The following is a 23,472-nucleotide window of genomic DNA, read 5'->3' as shown; positions in this document are numbered from 1 at the left end:
CACGGTTGTTGCCTTTTTTGAGTTTGTGGTTACATAAGTTAAAAGATCATTGTGTTTAATCTGTTACTGCACCATTATTTACTTTTTTGAGCTGTGATTTTAAAAAGAAAGCAGGATATTGCTTAGCAACACTTGACACATGTACAAAGAGCTGCTGATTGGACAGTCATTTTAGACACTGACCTCATTAACATGAACAGTATTTACTGCTCTCAGTTGTGATACAGTGAGTGAAAATGTCTCTGTTAAAGCTCTTGAATTTTCATCACATTCTAATGCTGTCTGTATTCACTGGAGCAGGTGAGATAAATGGGCTTTACTAATAGACAACAAAGAAATTACATTTTTAGTGGTGGACATATTGGTGTTTTTGGTGTTTAACAGTGTTGGTAAGATTTAACAGCAACACTTTCTTAAACACTGATGTTTTTCTAGCCTGACTACGTCAGACTTCCTACTTCCGCTCAATTTCATTTCGCTTCTGTACTCAGTCTGATACAGCGTCAAAGCTTTCTGTTTGCCACCGGTCTGGAAACAGCCGGGCCAATCAACGAATAGAGGGCGGGCTGAGAGCCGTGACGTAGATGCTAAGCGCCGAGTTTTACATTGTAGGTTAGAGAAATCGAAAACCGAAACGACCGCGGAAATGGGAAACGAGACACGGGATGCAATTCGCTCTGTTATGGAGAACATTCAACTCTTTTCCAAACTGAAGCCAGAACAAGAATGTGTTTGATAAACATTTGTTTTATCATGTGTTTACAACAGGTTTACAGTGGAAGTTCAATCATAGATTTGAGTTCGATGCATGATGTCTGTGCTTCGATGCGGCTGTACAGGCACATAACATACGTCATAACTAAACGTATCTGATTGGCTTACGGGTAACCAATGATTTTAAACTTCAGACAAGCGCCCCCTAGCGAGAGAGAAAACACTTCTCTATTATGCCATTCCAGACTCTGTCTACGAAGCAAAGTGAAGTAGCAGAGTCTGGTATTACCAGGCTAATGTTTTTCTGGTAGTGAAAGTAAGTACAAGCTCATAGCCATGGAACTAGGGGTGCCAGCTGGGTGCTGCAGCGCCCCCAACTGACAGCTGTTTCACTGCCATAGAAATAACTAAGTGCTGAACAGTGACAAAATTGACAATGCATATTTTTCCTGTTACCACTGTAATGCTGCTTTGAAACAATCTGTATTGTAAAAATGTCATGCCATGATGTGATGCTTCAGAAAGGACATTCCTGTGTTTTTATTGTAGTAATAAACTCACGAAGGCTTTATTTTTCAGCTAATGGATATTATTGCTACCAGTCATCACAGTGCATCTACAGCTCCCCTGATCTCAGTGACATGGTGTACATTGAAGGCTTTTACTTCAATAAATATCTATTTGTGAAGTTCAACAGCACTGTGGGGAAGTTTGTGGGGTTTACAGAGTTTGGAATGAGAAATGCAGAGATCTGGAACAACGATACAAACTACTTACAGATGACCAGAGCTCAAGTTGATAGATTCTGCAGACATAATGCTGAACTTATGGAAGTAGCTATCTATAATAAAACAGGTATGTGACACAAGGCTCACATTAAATGCTTCTTTTAAACATTTATAAATGAAATAATACACATTTTTTTAATCAGTGTATCACGCCTTGCATGTAATCACAATACACACAGTAAGAAGTGATTTAGGATGTGGCTGTTGTTGGTTCAGTGCAGCCGAAGGTGAAGCTCAGTTCAGTGATGCCAGGCGACAGCAAACATCCAGCTCTGGTCATGTGCAGCGTGTACGACTTCTACCCTCAACCAATCAAAGTGTCCTGGTTGAAGGATGGTGCAGAGGTGACTTCTGATGTGACCTCAACTGAGGAGCTGCCTAATGGAGACTGGTACTATCAGATTCACTCTGAGCTGGAATACACTCCCAAATCTGGAGAGAAGATCTCCTGTGTGGTGGAGCACGCCAGCTTCACCAAACCCATGATCTATGACTGGAGTAAGAGACAAGACCTGTCATATCACACCTACATTTGTAAACGACACACGAATATAGCATTATACTAGATATAATGAGCCAGAAATGATGAAAATAACTGTAATTTTTACCCTCAAATACCGCACTGTAAACATCAATAACAGCTTTAAGTTGTCAGTGCTGGCAAATGACCATGGTATAAGCAGGATAATCCATGGCTAGATATGCATTAAATGATTTGAATGAACTCCGCTTCACGTCAAGTGGTTCTTTGCCTCAAACAATTTTAATGCACAGCAAGTCGTGGATTATCCCTTAGTTGATATTGTGTTAATAGAGCGATGTCTGTCCATCACAGACCCCCCGGCCCCTGAATTTGAGTGGAATATTCAACTATTATTCACTATTGAATCTGTTGCACTGCTGCTGGGAATCATCATAGCAGCTGCTGGATTAATTTACTACAAGATCAAATCAACAGGTCTGTAGAGGTGAGAGCAAGCCACTGATATAAATCTATTCCAATTATAGATCAATAAACTATAAAAATCATGGCATTATATTTTTTTATTAATTAATCTTTTTTATTTTGATAGAGAAGATCCTGGTATCACATTAATAAATGATGATAAGTTTTACATTTTACTCAGGTAATTGTATGACAAATTACAGCATTTCTGTGTGGTCAAACATTATGTACCAATCATACTGAATAATAATGCTTCAGTAACATGAATATTAATCATACAAATTGCAGGTGCTCATACTGACTGAAAGGAACCTCATCATGGAGAAGCACAAGCACAAACTCTTCATGACAACTATCATACACAGTCTAACTCTTTACTGTTTAACTAGTCAACTTAAAAACTTAACAACAATAAAAAAATTTCCATTCCAAGTGCACCACATATGAAGCGATCAACATGGTGTAAATGTAAAACAATTTCTTAAATATCTTTGCATAAAATATGCCTGAAATATGAAGGCAAATGTTGTAAAACACATTACAAACTTATCTTAAACATTCTATATACTCAGAAATAATATAAAATAAGAAAAATGCTACATATTTCAAAATTTCTTAGCCAAAAAGTAATAGCAATAAATAACACCAGTAATAGGCTTTATTTTTAGTAACAGTAATACAGAATTTTCTCCATCATACAATACATTTTAAAATTAATTGCATGCCATTTAGCAACATTTCCATCCAGCATTTAATATGATATTCAAAAATCGATTTAGCTTAATGCAGTGTTTCTCAAACAAGTGTCTCACGGCAGCTGCCGAGTGAACGCACAGAGTAAAGTTATAACATCCTTTTCAAGACTCTCAAATGTATCTGATATGATAAACAGAGCTGTGTTACCTCATACTCATGACCGGAAAAGTGGAAGCACCGTCGGCGACTGTGGCATAATAAAAGTTCAGCCGATCGTGAGGCGTGTGTTGCGCAACCACTCCAGTAGCCTCGTTCAGCTCCCACAACACTCGGTCCTGCTCTGCTTCATACTACAGTAACGTTAATTTCATCCATGAACATGATTTCTTCCTGAGTCCTATTCCGATTGTTTTCAACGGCTGTGATGTGAAGACCACATGTCCCAAGATTCTAAGCTCAAACTTGCTTTCATCAAGCTACGCCTTTGTTTTCAATAGGCCTCTAGTGACCTCTAGCGGACAGAAATATTACATATTGTACCAGAAAACGGCATTACCAACAGCAAATGTGCCGCATTACTGTTTAACAGGAGAGTAGATGTGTAAAAGCAGGGCTGGTGAGTAACGAAATACATGTAACGACGTTGGGTATTTAAAATACAAAAACTATATTCAAAACCATATATACAGTTACATTCAAAAAGTATTTTAGATTACCAAAGTGATTACTTTGAATTTTAATGTCATGTATTTCATTTAATAGGCTATTAACGTAAGCTGTTTGAGGATTTTTAACCAACGACCCAGAGTTGATGATTCTCCGACTCTGTTTAAAAAAAACAAAAACAAAAACAAAAACACACCCACACACACACACACACACACACACACACACACACACACACACACACACACACACACACACACACACACACACACACAAAAACTGCAAGTGCAGACCATGCAATCGCACGCAAAAATGGACGGGAAAACAGGGCATAATGCATTTCACTAGTGGAAATTCAAAGACAGTTTTACCTATAAACATGAAAAAGGACGTACAGTAACAGTGCAATAACAGCTATGTCTACCTTCAACAAAACTTCTATCAGCTTCAAAGGATTCAACATTTAATCTGAAAAAGCATCTTGAGGTAGGCCTAAGCTGTTCTTGGTCTTTGAAATGTTATTTTCCTTATTTACTCCTTATTTTCCGATTTACTAATACGCTGAGCGGTAACACTTTACAATAACAGTACAACCATGAATACCTAAATTAATAGTTACTTCCACATGAACTCATGATTAGATAAGATATGAACTAATCATGAACTAATGAAGAGTGATCCTTAACTACGACAGGAGTCACAAGGATTCATGCATGAAAACAGCAGCCTTAACTACGCATTAATACATGTTTGATAATTAATGCATTAGGGGTAAACTAAATAAATCAGCCTCCATAAGAGTAAACAAGAAGTACTCTGAATTTGAATTAAACGTGATTTAATACTGTCATAATTTACACTGTAATATCATAATCTGCCATCTGCAGCTTTGTGACAAATAATTGCAATGGCACATGATTATTTAGCCATTAATTACATAGATTTGTCTAATCAAATGTGGAAAATAGACTAACTACCACTAATAAATTTAATTTGATCTAAACTGTTTTCTGATTTTTACAGTTCATTTATATTCAGTCATAGATAAACAGTCATAGTTTATTCCCGGAACTAAAGTATGTAGGGTTTGTTTCTGGCGGGACCCTCATTAGTGGCGCACGCTAGGTGTTCTCTTGCATTGGCGCGCTTGTTGTGTTGCTGGCATTTTAAACAAATAAATGTTGCTGCTTTGGTAAGCCGAATTAATGATTAAAGACATATTTACATGTATGTTTTATTGGGATTTTCAGGAGGTTATGTGCAGTTATTAACTGTATTTGTATTTTTGTCATTTAAATGTATATGCTTTGATTAGCATTAGCTTGTGGACGCTCGCGATTTTACATGTAAATGTGCCTTATGTGTGTCTTTACAGGTATGTTTATGGCTTGCTTTCAAGTCCATATATTTAATTATATAAATAAAAATAAAATACAAATACTTTTTATTTTAGTTTTTTTGTACAGAAACAGAAACTGTTTAGGATGTAAAGGAATAAGGATGGCATAAGGATGGCACTCTATAGTATTTATTCATATATTAGTTAATGATGTGTGATATGTGCATCATGTCATGACTTTACTTGAGGGGGCAAAATCATAATTAACTCATTATTAACTAAGCATATACTAACATCTACTAATGGTTTGTTAATGTATACTTATGTCATGACTTTACTTGAGGGGGCACAATCATAATTAATTCACTGTTAACAACTTACCAAATTCAGCTCATGATTATCATTAACTTACTATCAAATACACATGTACTAACACAACTATATAAGTATTCAGCCCAGTTAAGTGATGTTGTGTGACTTTTCAAAAAGTCAGAGAATGGAGGTACAGTATGATCACGGCCTGCGTCCGGATGGAGAGTGAACTTCTGAATCTGATCCCAGCAAACGCTCCCTTACCTTAGTTCATGTTTCCTGTTTGGTTATTTTTTTGGGAACCGATTCCTCAGGAACTGATGTAAGTCACAGTAGTTTAGTTTGATAGGAAAGAATATCACAAAACAGATTAAGACCTTCTAAGATAAATAGTGTATTTAGTATTTTATATGTTTGATAAGGAGGATAAGTGAAAATAATGGCAAACTAATCCTGTGCCTTTCAGTAATGTTTATAATGAAGCTGCTGATGTCAGTAGTTTAAATTCTGACAGTAATAAATTGTTTAAATTTATTTCAAAGTCCAAATATGTATTATTCCTTCTTATAGAGACTGTTTGATTTAGTTTACCCTAAATGTTAATTAATGCATTAATTATCAAACATGTATTAACGCATAGTTAAGGCTTCTGTTTTCATGCATGAATCCCTATGACTCCTGTCGTAGTTAAGGATCACTCTTCATTAGTTCATATCTTAACTAATCATGAGTTCATGTTGAAGTAACTATTAATTCAGCTATTAGTTCATGGTTATTCATGTACTGTTATTGTAAAGTGTTACCGCTGAGCTTTGTATGGTTATCATTAGCCTACGTATAAGAATTTATTAGGTCTTTGAAAAATAACACGAAATTCTCATAGAATTAACATCCACTTAATCATGCGTTAAATAATGTTTTATAAAACCAATTTCTTGGTGTACTTTACATACAAACTTTACATCTAAATAATTAGGTATAGGTTTATGTATATGGCGCGTACTCGAGTTCATGATCAAAATGCAGTAGTCCACTGGTCATAAATCCAAAGGTTTTTTTAGTTTTATTTTGGTCTATCATTATTCCGGGCTTGCAAACAAACTGCTTTGTAATAATTTCCCAAAATTTCAGGAAATATTAAGCCTGTCAACAGGACGTTAACACAGGCACACTGTCAGGGTTCTGTCACTTCGGTCTAGTTTATTTCTTGGTTTTGTGACAGAGCTCTGACACTCCCGTTCTTGTCGTGTTTTTGTGTGAGCGTACAGTCTCGAGGGTTCTCGGGGCTGTGCGCTCTCTTGTCTGCGTGCCTTGTTTCATGTTGGGAGCGTGGCGTTCGGATCCCGGCACTCGTGTCTAGTTTGGTTTCGGTTTCGTGTCGAGATTCGGACACTCGCGCTCCCAGTCCTGTCTTTATTGTGAGCGCTCATGTTTTGTGTAGCACGCGGTGATTTCCACCTGCCGCGTGCTTTCATGTTGTGTTTTTGTCTTGTGTTGTGTTAGCACGCAGTCTGTGTTTCACGGGCTGCGTGCTTCCATGTTGTCTTGTTTTGTGTGAACACGTGGCTTATGAGTTTTCATAGTCACGTGTTCGTGTCTCGTCTTGTGTAAGCACATGGCTTGTGTTTTTGTCTTCATTGGCCATGTGCTTGTGTCTTTGTTTTGTTTGGTGTGAGCACATGGCTTGTCATGTGTTTCTTTGTGCCATGTGCTCTCATGTCTGTTGTCTTGACCCCGCCCACCTTGTTACCTGATTATTGGTTGATTTGCCCCACCTGTCCTCCCTCATTACCTGCCTCATTTGCTCTCCTATTTATTCTCCTTGTGTTTGCACTCCTGTGCTGGTTCGTTGTTGTATTTCTCCTTGTGTGTCGTCAAGTCTAGTCAAGTCAGTCCCTGTCAAGTCAAGTTTAAGTTATAGTCTGTTTTCCCCCTCGGGTTGTTTTTGTTGTGTTTTTGTTTTTATTTTTATTATTAATAAAGCCCTTCCTTTCCTGCAATTGAGTCCTCGCTCCTTCCACCACCCTTCCTACCTGACACACACGCTGAATACGGACACAAAGAGGAGAACAGACGCACCCGCAGAGAAAACTGCACCAGCACAAGCTCACTGTTCGCGAAATATAGGAAGAATAATATAAACATTAAATTGAGGTGATACGAATGTATCTCTGAAGGGAACTGTCTTCAGACAAGTTTTGATGGCTTTTCCTCTTATCTCCAGCACACCGCTGCTTTGTATATGGTGGTAACCATGGGAACGCTATATCACTGCTGTTGCATAAGCGCCACCTACTGTCAGAGAGTGAATTTGCATTTCATTCAGTCCGTCTGCTGATTTTGTTTTGTGCTAAAATCAGACCATGCTGTTTTTGCTGTTAATCTTGAAATTATACAGTAATTTAAATGAAAAACAACTGATCATGCTCATGTTCATAACATTTTTGTTGGGATTGTGATAACAATGCAGTGTTTGCCTCTAATATCAAAGAGCTACTCATATTTTTTGAACAAATAAACAAGTACATTTGCTTTAAAAAAACATCTGCAACCAATATCAGAATCAGCCAATTTGCTTTTATTGGCCATGGAAAATATAAATTAAATTTATCAATAATTTTTTTTTTTTTAATTCTTATTAGTGATGCACCTATTTTTTTTTCCCGCTGTTTGTTGTTTATATGGTTAATATTAATGCAGCTATCAGTGCCCTAAGATTAAATATTAGTATAAACATATTTATACTAGGGATAGTTCACACAAAATGATCATATTTTTTTCCAAACCTGTAAAATGTAGTGGTGGAGAGATGCAAAAAACTGTTGAGAAACCGTAGGTGAGTTTCTCGAGCCTTCTCTCGAGATTACTGGGTAGATCATTTCATTTCATTTCATTTTCTTTTTAAACATTCTAGGCAGCGTTTCCCAAAAGCATCGTAAGCTTAAGTTGATCGTAGCTCCATTGAAACCAATGGAGCTACGATCAACTAAGGCTTACGATGCTTTTGGGAAACGCTACCCTAAATGTTACAAACAAACTTTGTTAATAAAACAATTTAAGCCACTGTGTCAATTCGACTCTATACATCTATAAAACAACCTATATTATTAAAAATATTTTATTGTTGTTATTTAATATTTTGTTATCCCTCTGATGCACATCTTTATAAATATAATTTAGGAATGATGTCAATAGTAATTATATATGGATGTGATGTTAAAAGAAGCAAAAATTTTCATAAACAAATTATCAAGATATTGAAATTCTTTACCAACACATAGGGTATGTCTAATAAACTGCAGATTCATGTTAAAAATACAATTTAGTGGAAAACCAAATCCTGGTGGGTAGAGGTCATTTTTATTTACAGGTTGTAAACTTAAACAGCACATCAAATTAATATGGTCCTTTGTGTTAAGTATTCCAAAGCATTTAGATTAAGTTACTAAACTTGAATAATATAACGAAATACGCTACATATTACTTTTTAAAGCATGTATTTTTTAATCTGTAGTGAAATACATTCTAAAAGTAACCTTCCCAATCCTGTGTAAAAGCCACTTTAGCCAAAAAAGCGCTAATGCTAAGGCTCCGGCTATGGCGGTACGCAGGGAAGGAGTTTTGAACGGCGGGCACTGAGGTCACTGCCATTACACAATAGGCTGAGAGGTGCCGCACATGATTAAGTTAGCAGTTACGCTTTCTCCAATGGTAAGAAATACAGACCCTCTCATCTCTGATATTGCACCTTTAAGAATTCATAGAGATTCACATAAGAGCGGTTAATCAGGTGCGCCGGCGCCATCATGAGGTCAGACCATTTTCTTCTCCTAACGATTATCATTGCTGTATTGTCGACACATCTAATTTTAACATTTTTATTTAAAATAGTGATTTAAAAATAAAATTGAGGCAAAACATTAAATTCAAATTAATCGAAAAAATCTTCCAAAAAATTACAGGGAATAATTGATTGACAGAATTTTTACTATCTTGTCCTTCAAAATGACGGACAGTGCGAAAATCTAACACGACCTCTGGTGCACAGCATAAATGTGTACACCCCCTCTGAAACTTCGGAATGTCAGCAATTACTCAATTACTTAGAGGACATGTTAGTGTTCTTTAGAGATATAATGTTCCAGCAAGTCTGCTTAATCAATTACCAAAGAAACATGTCAAAATTATATAAGAAATTAAGATTTTCTTATTAAGGTAATAAAGTGTTGTGTAGCAAAAATGAGTACACCCTCCTAAAAGTTACTAAATAAAACAAAACAAAAATTTTCTGGTGTAAGTTTAAAGCAATGTTTGATCAACAGGTAAGTATGCTGAACCAAAACATTTAAAGAGAAGTAATTTTGTGACAATTAAAAGTGTTATATAGCCCACTGAATCATTCTCAGACTTAATGCTGACAACAATGGCACCACTTGGGAGAGAACTGTCAGGAGACTTATTTCTTAGCACAAAAGAGGACAGTCGTACAAGAGGATTACCAAATCATTGTTTTAAGTGTGAAAATATAGTAAAAGTAACACAGAAATTCAAAAACAATGGACTTGTGACAAGGCCCCTGAAATAATCAGGCCTTCATTTTAAGCTTTCATTTAGTGATGAGGGATTTTTTTTACTAGACAAAAAACAGGGGAAATACCAAGTGAGTGTCAAGTGAGTGTCAGAGCCAGCAAAAGCTATGAAAAGAGTAACTGTTCATCTCACAGAGTAAGATGCAGCCTTCAGAAATGACATGCATGGTTGTTGTTCTTACTAGACTACTGTAGCCAAAGCACAATAAAGTCAGTTAGCCATTTCCAAAGCCCATATTTATAGATATAGATTCTAGTAATAAATACTCTGGTCTCATGAGACCAAATCAATCATTTTGGATCTAACAGCATCCAAAATGTTATGGTGTTGCTAGAGGAGGAGTACAGCGAGTTATCCCCATTGGGGATAATAAAGTGTATTGATTTGAATTATTTATTTTTGAGTAAGAAGGATTATGAAGAATTTAAGCTATCACAACATGTTATTGATACAATTACCAAACATTTGTTGAACAGATGATGCATACATTGCTTGAAAATTAAATGGTTTGAATAGCAAGTACGCAAGAGCAATAATGCTTCACACATTGCCCCAAAAATTTTAATTTATTAATTATTTTTAAATTGCAATTTTAGTTATAATATTGCAATCATGCAAAAAGTGTCCTTACATATGTAAATACAGTACTGTAACTACAGATTGATCATGCAGGTACTTTAATTGTAAGTACAATGTGAGAACATTAAGGTACAGCGTAAGTACATTGTATCAAGTACTTAATTTGTCATACAAGTACATATTTGTTAAGACCACCTAATATAAAGTTTGACCAAAAATACAAATCTGTTAAATAAAAGCAGAAAAGTTAAAAGCATTTTAAACAAAATTTGATAATACAATTTTTATACATGCAGTTATGACCTCATAAAAAGTATATATGTATATAAATAAATGTATTGGAGTAAAAATGTTGCAAGTTAATTTTGTGTGTTGTCTTGTAGATGTTCCTGATTTAAAGAATAACATATCCATTTGTAATTGATTTCTAATACAGTATGATTTGCTGTTTTGCCTCTGCATGGACTATTTTTGTAAGTATAAAACCATAACATAAAACCAAGATTAATGTTAATGTATCACTATAGCAGATAATAGAGTTTTCACAATATCAGTTGTAGGTTTGAATATGACACATGGAGAAAAGCTTTGCAGAGTTACAACATTTAATTCCATAGCAGAAGCAAAAGCATTAACAGCATACTAGACAGAACTGGCGAAACAGCAGAAGATGCTTGCATTGTAGGAACACTTTGTGATGACTGTGTTTGTCTTGTGGTCAAATTTGAGTGTTGCGCTTCCACTGAAAGTATAGGATAACAATTATAAACCAGCCACTGAAAGAACAACTCTACCAAATCATTATCTACTATCAAAAACAGTTTGAGAAAAGGAGGAACTCACCAACAGTGATACTGGAAGGAATCATATCAAGGAACACCTTTGCTTCAATAACTCCTTTTATAAGAATGTCTGCAATGCTTGTTGCATTTGGAAGCACAGTCTGGTTTTTAAAAATAAGTTCTGTATCCACACCCACTGTCCCAGGCCTGGAGAAAAAAAAGAAAGAAAAAAAAAGTAAAAATGTTAGATAAGAAAATATCTAATTTAGTAAATGAAAAGGCAGGCTTGATTTAGCTTACTCTTGTCCTTTAGTTGATTTCAACATTTACTCTGAGAGCAAAAATATGCAACACATTACAGTAACTCAGGTATTTTAAAGTTTTTTTAATTTTTTTTAATTTATGATTTAATTGGAGCTGAATGATTTGGCAAACAATATATTATGATCTGAAATGTGATATGATTTAATCTCATATGAAAACATCTAATAATGCTGCTGACACAGCTAACAATTTTTGGCTCCCAGAACATTAGTTTTTGGTTCCCAGAATGTTCTTTTTTAAGGTTTGTTTCTGGTTAGCCAGGAAAGTTTACTTAACTGAAATAGAATGTTAGTTTTTGGTTTGTAATACATTATTCTAACTGTAACGAAGGCGGGACTCAGAGTGAGATCCATATGCAAAGCTTTATTAAATGTTGAGCGTAGTCATACAGGCAGGGTCAATCAGGAGCAAACAGGAACAGCGAGGGACAGGCAGAATCGTGGTCAGATAACAGGCAGTAGTCAAAAGGCAGGCAGCGATCAATCACAGAACAATAGAACCAGACGGGGATCAGTAACGGGAACCGGAACAGACAGAGAGACAGGAGAAACGCTTGGAAGTGTAACACAAGTGAAAACAAGACCTAGCAGTGAGGTGGTGTGTGTATGAGTCTTTTATAGTCCGTGTAATGAGCTGCAGCTGGGTGTGGTGATAAGTGATTAGTGTGAAGTGTGTGCAGGTGAGTGGCAGAGAGGATGATGGGAGATGTAGTCCGGGAACTGACAGGAACAAACGGTGATCATGACATAACGCCCCCCTCCCGGAAGGCGCGTCCTCGCGGCGTAAAAAGGAACAGCTAGGGAGGGAGGGTGGGTGCATTGGAGACCTGCATGCAGACAGAAACGGGGTCCCCAATGCAGGTCCAGGAGCCTCGGGCGGCCACGGCGGGTCAGGTGCCACGGCCGGCCACGGCGGGTCAGGTGGCTCGGGCGGCCACGGCAGGTCAGGTGTGTCAGGAAGCCACGGCGGGTCAGGTGGCTTGAGCAGCCACAGCAGGTCAGGTGGTTCAGGCAGCCGCGGCAGGTCAGGAGCCTCGGGCAGCCACGGCAGGTCAGGTGGCTCAGGCAGCCATGGCAGGTCAGGTGGCTTGGGCAGCCACGGCGAGACAGAGTCCGTGAATGACCACGGTGGGTCAGAATCCATTAATGGCCATAGTGGGCTACAGTCCATGGGTGGCCATAACAGTACAAAGGCCGATGACGGCAGTGACCAGGCAAGGTCCCCACCCACAAGCTCCCCACCCTCAGGTATCCTGCCCCCCCCCAAAAAGTTCTTGGGGATTTCAGCGGGGTCCGTAGCGGGCTCGTGGGCAAGGAGTTTGGGTGGCGCCGGCAGCAGGGCAGACGTATCAGGGTGAGCGGCCAGCTCGGTGACGGCCTCCGTGGCCGTATCAAGGAGAGCAGGCAGCTCGGTAACGGCCTCCGTGGCCGTATCAAGGAGAGCAGACAGCTCCGAGACGGCAGCGGGCTCGGGCTGCTCCGGGACGGCAGCGGGCTCGGGCTGCTCCGGGACGGCAGCGGGCTCGGGCTGCTCCGGGACGGCAGCGGGCTCGGGCTGCTCCGGGACGGCAGCGGGCTCGGGCTGCTCCGGGACGGCAATAGAGCTTGAGTTCCTCAACGCACGTAGGACAGCCAAGACATAAAAGGTGAGCACAGCCCTCTGGGCCAAGACAGGACAGACCAGGAGAGCAGGCTGTGCTGGAGCGGACTCACTGGCTGGAGCGGACTCAATGGCTGGAACAACCCCTGCATCCTTGAGCACCGCAGGGGCGGCCATCTTGCCCGTGGGCACTGGCAAAGCAGCCATCTCGTCCATCGCGTCCAGGGTGCTTAAGTCCACTGCAATAGGCGAACGAGAGTCCATAGCAACCGGCGAGCTTGAGAGCGTTGAAACCGGCGAGCTTGAGAGCGTTGAAACCGGCGAGCTTGAGAGCGCTGAAACCGGCGAGCTTGAGAGCGCTGAAACCGGCGAGCTTGAGAGCGCTGAAACCGGCGAGCTTGAGAGCGCTGAAACCGGCGAGCTTGAGAGCGCTGAAACCGGCGAGCTTGAGAGCGTAGCAACCGGCTGGCTTGAGAGCGTAGCAACCGGCTGGCTTGAGTGCGAAGCGGCCGGCGGGCTTGAGTGCGAAGCGGCCGGCGGGCTTGAGTGCGAAGCGGCCGGCGGGCTTGAGTGCGAAGCGGCCGGCGGGCTTGAGTGCGAAGCGGCCGGCGGGCTTGAGTGCGAAGCGGCCGGCGGGCTTGAGTGCGAAGCGGCCGGCGGGCTTGAGTGCGAAGCGGCCGGCGGGCTTGAGTGCGAAGCGGCCGGCTGGCTTGAGTGCGAAGCGGCCACCGGGTTTGAGAGCGAAGCGACCACCGGGCTTGAGAGCGAAGCGGCCGACGGAGACTTGGGGATGCCAGCTGCTCGGACTGAAATCAACGGTGGATCGGTCACACTGGAACGCAACACTCTCCGCTCCCGGACTGATCTAGAGACCTGACGTGACTCTGGGCGATCAGCGGCGACGTGACGTTGCTCTGGGCGATCAGCGAAGGCGTGACGTTGCTCTGGGCGATCAGCGAAGGCGTGACGTTGCTCTGGGCGATCAGCGAAGGCGTGACGTTGCTCTGGGCGATCAGCGAAGGCGTGACGTTGCTCTGGGCGATCAGCGAAGGCGTGACGTTGCTCTGGGCGATCAGCGAAGGCGTGACGTTGCTCTGGGCGATCAGCGAAGGCGTGACGTTGCTCTGGGCGATCAGCGAAGGCGTGACGTTGCTCTGGGCGATCAGCGAAGGCGTGACGTTGCTCTGGGCGATCAGCGAAGGCGTGACGTTGCTCTGGGCGATCAGCGAAGGCGTGACGTTGCTCTGGGCGATCAGCGAAGGCGTGACGTTGCTCTGGGCGATCAGCGAAGGCGTGACGTTGCTCTGGGCGATCAGCGAAGGCGTGACGTTGCTCTGGGCGATCAGCGAAGGCGTGACGTTGCTCTGGGCGATCAGCGAAGGCGTGACGTTGCTCTGGGCGATCAGCGAAGGCGTGACGTTGCTCTGGGCGATCAGCGAAGGCGTGACGTTGCTCTGGGCGATCAGCGAAGGCGTGACGTTGCTCTGGGCGATCAGCGAAGGCGTGACGTTGCTCTGGGCGATCAGCGAAGGCGTGACGTTGCTCTGGGCGATCAGCGAAGGCGTGACGTTGCTCTGGGCGATCAGCGAAGGCGTGACGTTGCTCTGGGCGATCAGCGAAGGCGTGACGTTGCTCTGGGCGATCAGCGAAGGCGTGACGTTGCTCTGGGCGATCAGCGAAGGCGTGACGTTGCTCTGGGCGATCAGCGAAGGCGTGACGTTGCTCTGGGCGATCAGCGAAGGCGTGACGTTGCTCTGGGCGATCAGCGAAGGCGTGACGTTGCTCTGGGCGATCAGCGAAGGCGTGACGTTGCTCTGGGCGATCAGCGAAGGCGTGACGTTGCTCTGGGCGATCAGCGAAGGCGTGACGTTGCTCTGGGCGATCAGCGAAGGCGTGACGTTGCTCTGGGCGATCAGCGAAGGCGTGACGTTGCTCTGGGCGATCAGCGAAGGCGTGACGTTGCTCTGGGCGATCAGCGAAGGCGTGACGTTGCTCTGGGCGATCAGCGGAGACGTGACGTTGCTCTGGAAGATCAGCGGAGACTTGACTTAGTGTTGTTGTGGTAGCCGCCATTACATGAAGAGACGAGGTTTCACGTTCCTCCGCGACACCCACAGTAAAACGTGAACCAACGGTAAGCAGGGCAAAGTCCAAGAATTCCATAAACGTCCCTCGGGGACCATTAGCGATTAAATACCCCTTAAGAGGTTCGTTTAGTCCATGGGCAAAAAAGTCAATCAGGGCACAGTCCGGTAAATCAGAAAAATGAGAAATGTCCAAGAATATCTGAATATGTGCCTCCAGGGTGCAGTTACCTTGACGAAGGCCTACAAGGCGCATTGCAGGATCCATGCTGGGACTAGGACGCCCAACAAAGCTGCTGGATCTTGATGTGGCTAGGTCTTCTGTAACGAAGGCGGGACTCAGAGTGAGATCCATATGCAAAGCTTTATTAAATGTTGAGCGTAGTCATACAGGCAGGGTCAATCAGGAGCAAACAGGAACAGCGAGGGACAGGCAGAATCGTGGTCAGATAACAGGCAGTAGTCAAAAGGCAGGCAGCGATCAATCACAGAACAATAGAACCAGACGGGGATCAGTAACGGGAACCGGAACAGACAGAGAGACAGGAGAAACGCTTGGAAGTGTAACACAAGTGAAAACAAGACCTAGCAGTGAGGTGGTGTGTGTATGAGTCTTTTATAGTCCGTGTAATGAGCTGCAGCTGGGTGTGGTGATAAGTGATTAGTGTGAAGTGTGTGCAGGTGAGTGGCAGAGAGGATGATGGGAGATGTAGTCCGGGAACTGACAGGAACAAACGGTGATCATGACACTAACTTCCCCTACTGTTATTCTAACGTTCCCCTAACCTTTTGACCCACAGGTTGCGACAATACAATTTAGTCGTGACTAGCTAGTTGATTTGTTGAACGATGCATCGTACTATGGTAGTGAAGCAGCGAGTTACAATAGTGCTCAGAATTATTGGCACCCTTGGTAAATATGATCAAAGATGGCTGTAAAAATAAATCTGCATTGTTTATCCTTTTGATCTTTAATTCATAAAATTAGCAAAAATCTAACCTTTTATTGAAGAAAAAGAATTGAAAGTGGGGGGAAAGTCACATTATGAAATAAATGTTTATATCCAAAACACGTTGGCCACAATTATTGGCACCCTTTTATTCAATAGTTTTTGCAACCTCCTTTTGCCAAGATAACAGTTCTGATTCGTCTTCTATAATGCCTGATGAGTTTGGAGAACACCTGACAAGAGATCAGAGACCATTCCTTCATACAGAATCTCTCCAGATTCTTCAGATTCCAGCTCCATGATGGTGCTTCTTCTCTTCAGTTCACTCCACCCATTTTCTTTAGGGTTCAGGTCAGGGAACTGAGAAGGCCATGGCAGAAGCTTCATTTTGTGCTCAGTGACAATTTTTGTGTTGGTTTTGATGTTTGTTTTGGATCATTGTCCTGATGGAAGATCCAACCATGGCTCATTATAGGATTTCTAGCAGAAGCGGTCAGGTTTTGACTTTTTATCTGTTGATATTTGGTAGAATCCATGATACCATATATCTGAAAAAGATGTCCAGGACTTCCAGCAAATAGGCCCACAACATTAAAGATCCAGCAGTATATTTAACCATGGACATGGGGTAAATCTGGTGGGTTTGCAGCCAAAAAGCTCTTTTTTTAGTTTCATCTGACCCTACAAGCCGGTCCTGTTTGAAGTTCCAGTCTTGTCTGAAAACTGAATATGCTGGAGATTGTTTCTGGATGAGAGCGGAGGATTTTTCTTGAAAACCTCCTGAACAACTTGTGGGGATGTAGGTGCTGTTTGATCTTTTTTTTAATCGCTTTCTGAGACTCAAGACTCAACTAATCTCTGCAATTCTCCAACTGTGATCCTTGGAGAGTCTTTGGCCACTCAAACTCTCCTCCTCACCGCGCATTAGGACGATTTAGACACACATCCTCTTCCAGGCAGATTTGTAACATCTTTAGTTAATTGGAACTTCTTAATTATTGCCCTGATAGTGGAAATGGGGATTTTCAATGCTTTAGCTATTGAAAGTATAACAGGAAGTCATGGCTGGACAATTTCATGTTTATGATCACCCTTGTGTGCTAAAAAAAATGTAAATATGACTGGGAATATACTTCAGAGATATTTTACTCATAAAAATTTCTAGGGGTGCCAAACATGTTTTGGAGAAAAAAAAATTATTTCATAATGTGATTTTCCCCCCACTTTCAATTATTTTCCTTCAGGTTAGATTTTTACTCATTTTATGAATTAAAGATCAAAAGGATAAACAATGCAGATTTATTTTTACAGTCATCTTTGATTATATTTACCAAGGGTGCCAATAATTCTGACCACCACTGTACATTGTTGTACGGGAAACGCACCCCAGTTTATCTATATTAACTATGAATAATTAATCCGTTATCAGATTGATAAATTAATGTTAGTCAGTCAGCCAGTAAAAATAAATTAATTTAATTAAATTAATTTTTAACTTACGTGCGTTTGCGTCTTTCTTTGGAAGAAGCACGTGCAGACCAGAGTCGTGCAGTAAATGAAGACAGAAACAAACACATGGATTTATGATTTCTGTGCTTTTCACACTACGCTTAACCCTGGCTTAATATTTTAGCTATAAAGCTGGATTTATCTGATCATTATAACGTATTTTGACTGATCTAATTTCTACATTTTAAATGAATTTACATTTTGTTGTGAATTGAATTTCCATTGCTGTCTTGATTGTTGCCATAGTTACTCTTGTTTGTTGCCATAGTTATCCTTGTTTGTTTCAATGACTACTAATCACCTTCACCTGTCCCTTGCCACCCCCTCGTTATCCTGTTTATTGTTTTCCCATGTTCTTGGTCAGGGGCCTGTACCATGAAGCTGGATTAGCTGGCTAGCCAGGTAAGTTTCAGATTAGTTTGCACCAATCCTGGGTTTTAGGTACCATGAAAGTGACTTGGCTTTTAGCGGTGTTCATCGCCATGGTAACTTACGCTCCACGGCTAACCTGCTCCGGGGCAGGTTATGTTCAGGGTTAGAGATCTCAAACTGAAATTGGACCAATCAGGTGTAAGCTAAGTGACACTGACACACCCAACGCAATAAAGTCATTCCCCCAGTTTCTCTTCCTCCAAATTAAAGGTCATTATATAGTAAAAACAAATATTTAATGATGAAATTGTCTGGTTTTAATGATAATATAATTTATATATGATTTGTATATGATCTATATTTTTATTAATCCATTACACACATGCAAGTTTAGTTTAACAGCTGTTATTAAGCACTTAGTTTCAATGAATATTGATCATATGTAGGCTAATATAAATAAGGTGTAAATATACTATTTAAATATGACTACATGTGAGCTTGTATGTTTGAGTCTCTATCTCTATATATTATTAACCATATAAACTAACTTCACTTGGACTGATAGAGAAAGATCATTTCTTTTATTTGTCCTCTTTCAAAGATAAGTATTTTCCATTAGTGTAAATGCGTTTAAATTCTTAATTTTCAGCGAATTGAATCTCGCTGGCTCTCTCGTGAGAAGTGAATCACAGTTTATTTCTGTTGCAAGGCATGTGATTGGCTGTTCACCACTGATGTCACAGATTCATGTGCACACACTTCACAAACTCAGGATCAAAGCCTGAGTTGACAGAGAAAGTTGATGATCAGCATCATGGTACCAACAAAGCCGGATTGGAGTGGTTTGGTTTTGTCAACTTGAAACTAATCCTATAACCCTGAGTTTGTTCATCTACCATCATGGTACAGGCCCCAGGTCTCGTCCTACATGGCTGTATGTTGGTTATGACTAACTAAAATAAAAGTTGAAAGTGAAGACATTTTTTATGGAAAACTGCTGAGAGACCTTTCTGTTACCACTGAGTAAATTTTTTTTGCTCAGAATTTACAAAATTGATATAATTAGCGAGTACATCTTCCTAAATGTATTTTTATTTATTAACCAATATAGTGTACCTTTAACTTTTGGTGCTTAATTGCCAACATGTTAAAAAAATGCTTCTCCTTACAAATCTGGTGAAATGTTTCTATGTGAATGCTGTGAAATGCGCATATTTATGTGTACTCATTGAAAATTAAGACAACACCAGGTATTTATTTAGTACAGTGGCCAGATTGACAAGGAACAGGAAAACTCCCATTGCTAAATTAACTCAACAGGAGTTTATATAATCTGTGTGGATTATATAAACACTGGCAATGTTAATTTAACACACAGGCTTTTGCTGTGTTGGGATGACGAGAAGCTCCATTATAATCAATGAAGCTGCCTACACTACACAATGATCATGTCTACACTTTGTTATAATGAGAGGATTTGCGAGCAAAAACTCTGGCTTTGAGCGGTGGATGTTGTTTTTTTTAAACATAACTTTATATATATGTTAATATAAATTATGTTTATTTTTTTCTAACTAAGAAAAAAAGGACATCTAGAATCCAGTGTGAAGAGGTCGGTGGCCGGTGATCCTTCCACCTCAGCAATATTAATTGTTTAGCTAAGAGCATGATAAAAGCTACACAATCAGATTGTAGCTTTATATGATTGAGGAGTAATTCCAAAAATAGCTATCAAGTGACAAGGGGAGATCACTCTACCTAAAAAAAAAAAACTCCTAAGCTTTATATAGGACCAAAACATACGTGTGTGAGAATCTGGGATAAAATTAAAGCAATTGCAAGCAGGATCTATGTGCTGAAAGTGCTTAGACAGTTTTAACTTAGTCCAGTGAACATGATGTACAATTTTGCACAGCAGAAGTCCATGTCTTTCACAGACTGAGCAATTGTGTATTCTGTGTAAAACAGATTCCCAGTCCCCATCCGAAATAACCATACCTAAATCTTCTTCCCACAAATCTTTTATATGAGAAAGTGGGGCCAAAATTGCAAAGTAGAGTGTTGATAATGCCTTTCCATCTTGGAGGATACTCCAATAAATTATCAAAAGGAGAGCAGGGAAACGGAACAGGAAACTGAGGGAACATTTTATGTACAAAATCAAGAATTTGGAGGTAATGGAAAAAAAATTTCTTAGGGATGTTAAACTGCTCATATATCTGCTGAAATGAACAGAGAGCCCTCTCACAGTATAAATTATTCATTTTCCTAATGCTTTTAGCACTCCAAGATGTAAAAACTTATGAAAACATCATTTGAGGTATTAAAGACATGATTGGAATGAATAGGGGAATTAGGGTACATAGTTTGCTAACTAAAATGATGTCTCATTTGTTTCCAAATTTTAAGTGTAGAGCTTACAATTGGGCTTTTAGTAAATTTGTCACAGGGGAAGGAGAGAGGGGTGTAAACTAAAGCTTCTAGGGAAGAATGCAAGCATGAGGTGGATTTAAAGTGGTGAGTGGATACCTTAGACAACTTTGATTGACCGTTGCGTTTAAGAAATCAACAGACATGTCTGTGATTGGCTACATTGCTCAACGCTGCAAAAACACACACACAAAACACTTTTGACGTTCTTCAGAGTGCAAACACAGATATGCACTGTATCATTTGTCAAATCACCAATTTGCTATTATTACAGAGAAAAATTATCCAATTATTATATTATATTATATATATATTATTATGGGCAGTTTTTCTTTATAAAGAAAAGCAATTAGAAGCAGCAGCAGTCATTAATTTGACTGAGAAAATGTGATGCTGGTCTCAAGTCCATAGCTAGTGGACGACAGCCTTGCCCAGCCTTACACATACTCAGTCTATGATTATTTACCTTTGTTTATTGTTCTTATTCTCTTCATTGTTTATTTAGAAATAGATTTTGTTGTTTTCATGAAACTGTTGGCAGACAATAAATCACATTGAACTAATCATAATTGTCTTTTTTTTTAGCATGTATTGCAAAATGCTGTCATTTGAGAATAGACATTGAGGTCCACCCTATTTCACCAAGGTCCACTCACTTTAAAATTACCGGCCTTGCCACTGGTTGGCAGTTATCAAAAGAGAATCCATCAGGAATTAAGCCACATCAAAGAACAGAGACTGGATGGAACAATCTTCCTAGCATTGTTTGGGGTTGACTTCCGGTTCAACGCTGCTCAATGCTGCTGCCTGCCTGCTGTCTGACCAACGCTCAGAGCTTCGTGGAGTTTATCCTAAATCCTTCTCTTTATTCCTATTCACATAATATAACTTTCTTATTTTTCACTTAACCTATTGCATAGTATTACTAAACGGAACGATTTATTACTAGCAATCCACCAGCGTAATCACCTAGTGTTAGCCATAGCCGCTAGCCTGCTAGCTACCGTCTACTTTCTTTTTTTCCTCTAAACCAACCTTCCTTGTCGATTGAATGGCGGATTTATCCGATGTATGTTATTCTGATCTGTCCTCGCCAGATCGGGAAGCTGTGGAGACGTTGCTGCCTGGCATTCATCGATCCACCGCGAGGTACAGCGTCCCGCACATCACCCTTGCCCCAGGCACTGGCAAGCGACCGAGACTTCCAGCCAGCGAGTCCCGTGTGCGTTGCAGTTTTTCGGACGGCGTTCATCAAACACACGGTCAGTCATGTCCAACTATTATCATGTGTAGTAAATGCAGCATGTACAGCTTAGCTCTTTCTGTCAGCAGTGAGACTTACACATGTGATAAATGCAGGGATATTGTCAGGCTGACTGAGAGAATCTCAGAATTAGAGACACGCATCCAAACTTTAATTGAGGATAGTGAGAATGAAAGGGCCTTAGATACTGCTTTGGATGCGACTAGCCTAGTAAACACTGCACATTCGGTTCCGGTTGTAGAAGCCACGCAGCAGGCTAACTGGGTGACTGTGAGGCGGCATAATGGCAAGAACAAACACCACTCTTCCGTTCCGATTAGAACATCAAACAGGTTCTCCCCACTCAGTGACGCACCCACTGAGAACCCTGTCGAAAGTGCCCTAGTTATTGGCGATTCTATTACACGGAACGTGAAAATAGAGACACCAGCCACCATAGTCACATGTTTGCCGGGGGCCAGAGCACCTGACATCAAAGCAAATTTAAAAGTGCTGGCTAATGCTAAACGTAAATATTCTAAAATCATTATCCACGTCGGCACAAATGATGTTCGACTTCGCCAGTCGGAGATCACTAAAATTAACATTAAAGAGGTGTGTGAACTCGCTAATTTTCAATGAGTACACAGAAATATGCGCATTTCACAGCATTCACATAGAAACATTTCACCAGATTTGTAAGGAGAAGCATTTTTTTAACATGTTGGCAATTAAGCACCAAAGATAGTTAGCAGATTATCATCACTCAATGGCTGGCTGTCTAAGTGGTGTGCGCAGAATAATATAGGTTTCATAGACAATTGGAAAAGCTTTTGGGGCAGACCTGATCTGTTGAAAAGAGATATTCATCCCTCCCGGGATGGTGCTGCTCTTCTATCTAGAAATTTGGCAAATAGTCTTAGAGCTGAAACATGACAAACCAGGGCCCAGATCAGGACGCAGACAAACTGGCTAAACCGACCGTCTGCTAGCCGCCTCACGTCACAAAACTCAAATAATTCACAGCACATAGAAACTCTTTCACCTAGATATTATCACATAGAGACTGTATCTGTACCTCGAACTAGTAAATACAAAAAACTTCCGAAACCTTTTAAGGGTAAAAATTTAATTGATGTTCAAAAAATGAAAATCACAGATAAATCAGATAAACAAATGATAAAGCTTGGGTTACTGAATATTAGATCTATTTCTTCAAAAGCACTTATTATAAATGAAATTATCACAGACAATAAACTAGACTTGCTGTGTTTGACAGAAACCTGGCTAAAACCAGACGATTACATTACTTTAAATGAATTTAGTCCTCAAGGTTATGATTATCGACACAATCCTCGACAGAAAGGCAAAGGGGGAGGTGTTGCTGTAATTTATAGTAATATATTCAGAATCACTCAAAAGAATTTCAAATATAATTCCTTTGAAGTGATGGTGCTTTATGTAACATTATGTAAGTTGACATTTGTGCTGGCTACTGTATACAGGCCACCAGGGCACCATACTGACTTTATCAAAGAATTTGCTGATT

General features: G+C 40.4%; 1 protein-coding gene across 3 annotated transcripts; it reads left to right on the top strand.

Annotated features, from left to right (window-relative positions):
• The first annotated feature begins 221 nt into the window (after positions 1-221).
• LOC137009469 (H-2 class II histocompatibility antigen, E-S beta chain-like) lies at positions 222-21,888 on the top strand. 3 transcript variants are annotated; one of them, XR_010892897.1, is made up of 6 exons: positions 222-300; positions 1,294-1,569; positions 1,719-2,000; positions 2,338-2,470; positions 2,576-2,629; positions 2,737-3,937. XR_010892897.1 is itself a non-coding variant. In XM_067371721.1 (6 exons), exons 1-5 carry the CDS (start codon positions 237-239, stop codon positions 2,596-2,598), a joined length of 768 nt encoding a protein of 255 aa, XP_067227822.1. In that variant the 5' UTR covers positions 222-236; the 3' UTR covers positions 2,599-2,629; positions 2,737-3,937. The 3 variants fall into 3 exon arrangements, 2 of the variants coding, with proteins under 2 accessions (XP_067227822.1, XP_067227823.1); XM_067371721.1 differs by having other exon boundaries at positions 2,338-2,460; XM_067371722.1 differs by lacking the exons at positions 2,576-2,629; positions 2,737-3,937 and adding an exon at positions 21,778-21,888.
• The last annotated feature ends 1,584 nt before the right edge of the window (positions 21,889-23,472 follow it).

Source organism: Chanodichthys erythropterus, chromosome 20 (assembly GCF_024489055.1).
Source record: "Chanodichthys erythropterus isolate Z2021 chromosome 20, ASM2448905v1, whole genome shotgun sequence".
Classification (NCBI taxonomy): domain Eukaryota; kingdom Metazoa; phylum Chordata; class Actinopteri; order Cypriniformes; family Xenocyprididae; genus Chanodichthys; species Chanodichthys erythropterus.
The sequence above is the reverse complement of the archived record's forward strand: the minus strand, read 5'-3'. Positions and strand labels throughout refer to the sequence as shown.

Bases quoted from the DNA above. Each gene is read 5' to 3' on its own strand.
- LOC137009469 (XM_067371721.1), top strand. From the start codon at position 237: ATGTCTCTGTTAAAGCTCTTGAATTTTCATCACATTCTAATGCTGTCT. The intron at 2,001-2,337 runs GTAAGAGACAAG...TGTCCATCACAG, and splicing joins ACCCATGATCTATGACTGGA to ACCCCCCGGCCCCTGAATTT. The intron at 2,461-2,575 runs GTCTGTAGAGGT...TTATTTTGATAG, and splicing joins CTACAAGATCAAATCAACAG to AGAAGATCCTGGTATCACAT.